Here is a 945-nt window from a genome sequence, read left to right on the forward strand (position 1 = left end):
GAAATTTTCAGTGAATATACATATTCCTTGAATCGTGTTTGCTATGAAAGAACAATGAAATAAATAGCTGAAACGAAAAACAAAGCCTTGTTTTCACAATGTAAACTTAAATGACAACACAATGTAAACCACTGAACTAGCGAACCATGGTAGGAGTCCAACTAATTACCACCTTCCAACTCAGTTGCTATATGCCATCCTTCCTACTGTCAACACCATGGCAAATCCAACTGAACGTGATTTAGAAGCATATTTTCGGGAAGAATTATTTCAAAGAAGTGAAGGAAAGAAATCTGTCTTGATTCCAAAAGAACAGTATAATGAAATTATTTCAGAACTGACAGCAATTGACAAGTCAGGAAAAAAGACGCCTCATGAATACTACCTTCTGAAGAAGTATGAGATCCTCAAGTGTGGTGATGTTCTCCAGTTGACTAGAAGACGAACTGCCAATGAAGATCCTATCTATTTTGCTAAATTGGAGGATACATTAGACATTATTATGCGTGCTCATATTGCAACTGGCCACGAAGGGCGCGATAAGATGGTAAAGGAATTATCTAAAAAGTATGCCAACATTACTCATGATGCAATATCTATTTACAAATCACTGTGCATAGAATGTCAGCGTAAACGTAAGCAACCAACATTCAAAGGGACTATTGTTCGACCTATTTTGGCAAAGAACATTGGTTCTAGATCACAAGTTGACCTTTAGACATGCAGGCGATGAAGCAAAGCAACTATAAGTGGATATTGGTCTACAAAGATCATCTTACAAAGTTTTGTGTATTGAGACATCTCACATCAAAACGTGCTGCAGAAGTTGCGTATCAGCTGTTGGATATTTTTCTTTTACCTGGTGACAACGGATCGGAGTTTACTGCTTGTGTTATTACAGAACTTAAACTGCTTTAGCCTGATCTCGTAATGGTTCATGGAAAA

At 37.1% G+C, this 945-nt stretch overlaps 1 protein-coding gene across 1 annotated transcript; it reads left to right on the forward strand.

Annotated features, from left to right (window-relative positions):
* Positions 1–217: 217 nt before the first annotated feature.
* On the forward strand, positions 218–718 carry LOC137651748 (KRAB-A domain-containing protein 2-like). Its single transcript, XM_068384968.1, has one exon. The coding sequence runs from the start codon at positions 218–220 to the stop codon at positions 716–718; it is 501 nt and encodes a 166-aa protein (XP_068241069.1).
* Positions 719–945: the final 227 nt, after the last annotated feature.

The sequence above is a fragment of the Palaemon carinicauda genome, chromosome 13 (assembly GCF_036898095.1).
Source record: "Palaemon carinicauda isolate YSFRI2023 chromosome 13, ASM3689809v2, whole genome shotgun sequence".
Taxonomy (NCBI): domain Eukaryota; kingdom Metazoa; phylum Arthropoda; class Malacostraca; order Decapoda; family Palaemonidae; genus Palaemon; species Palaemon carinicauda.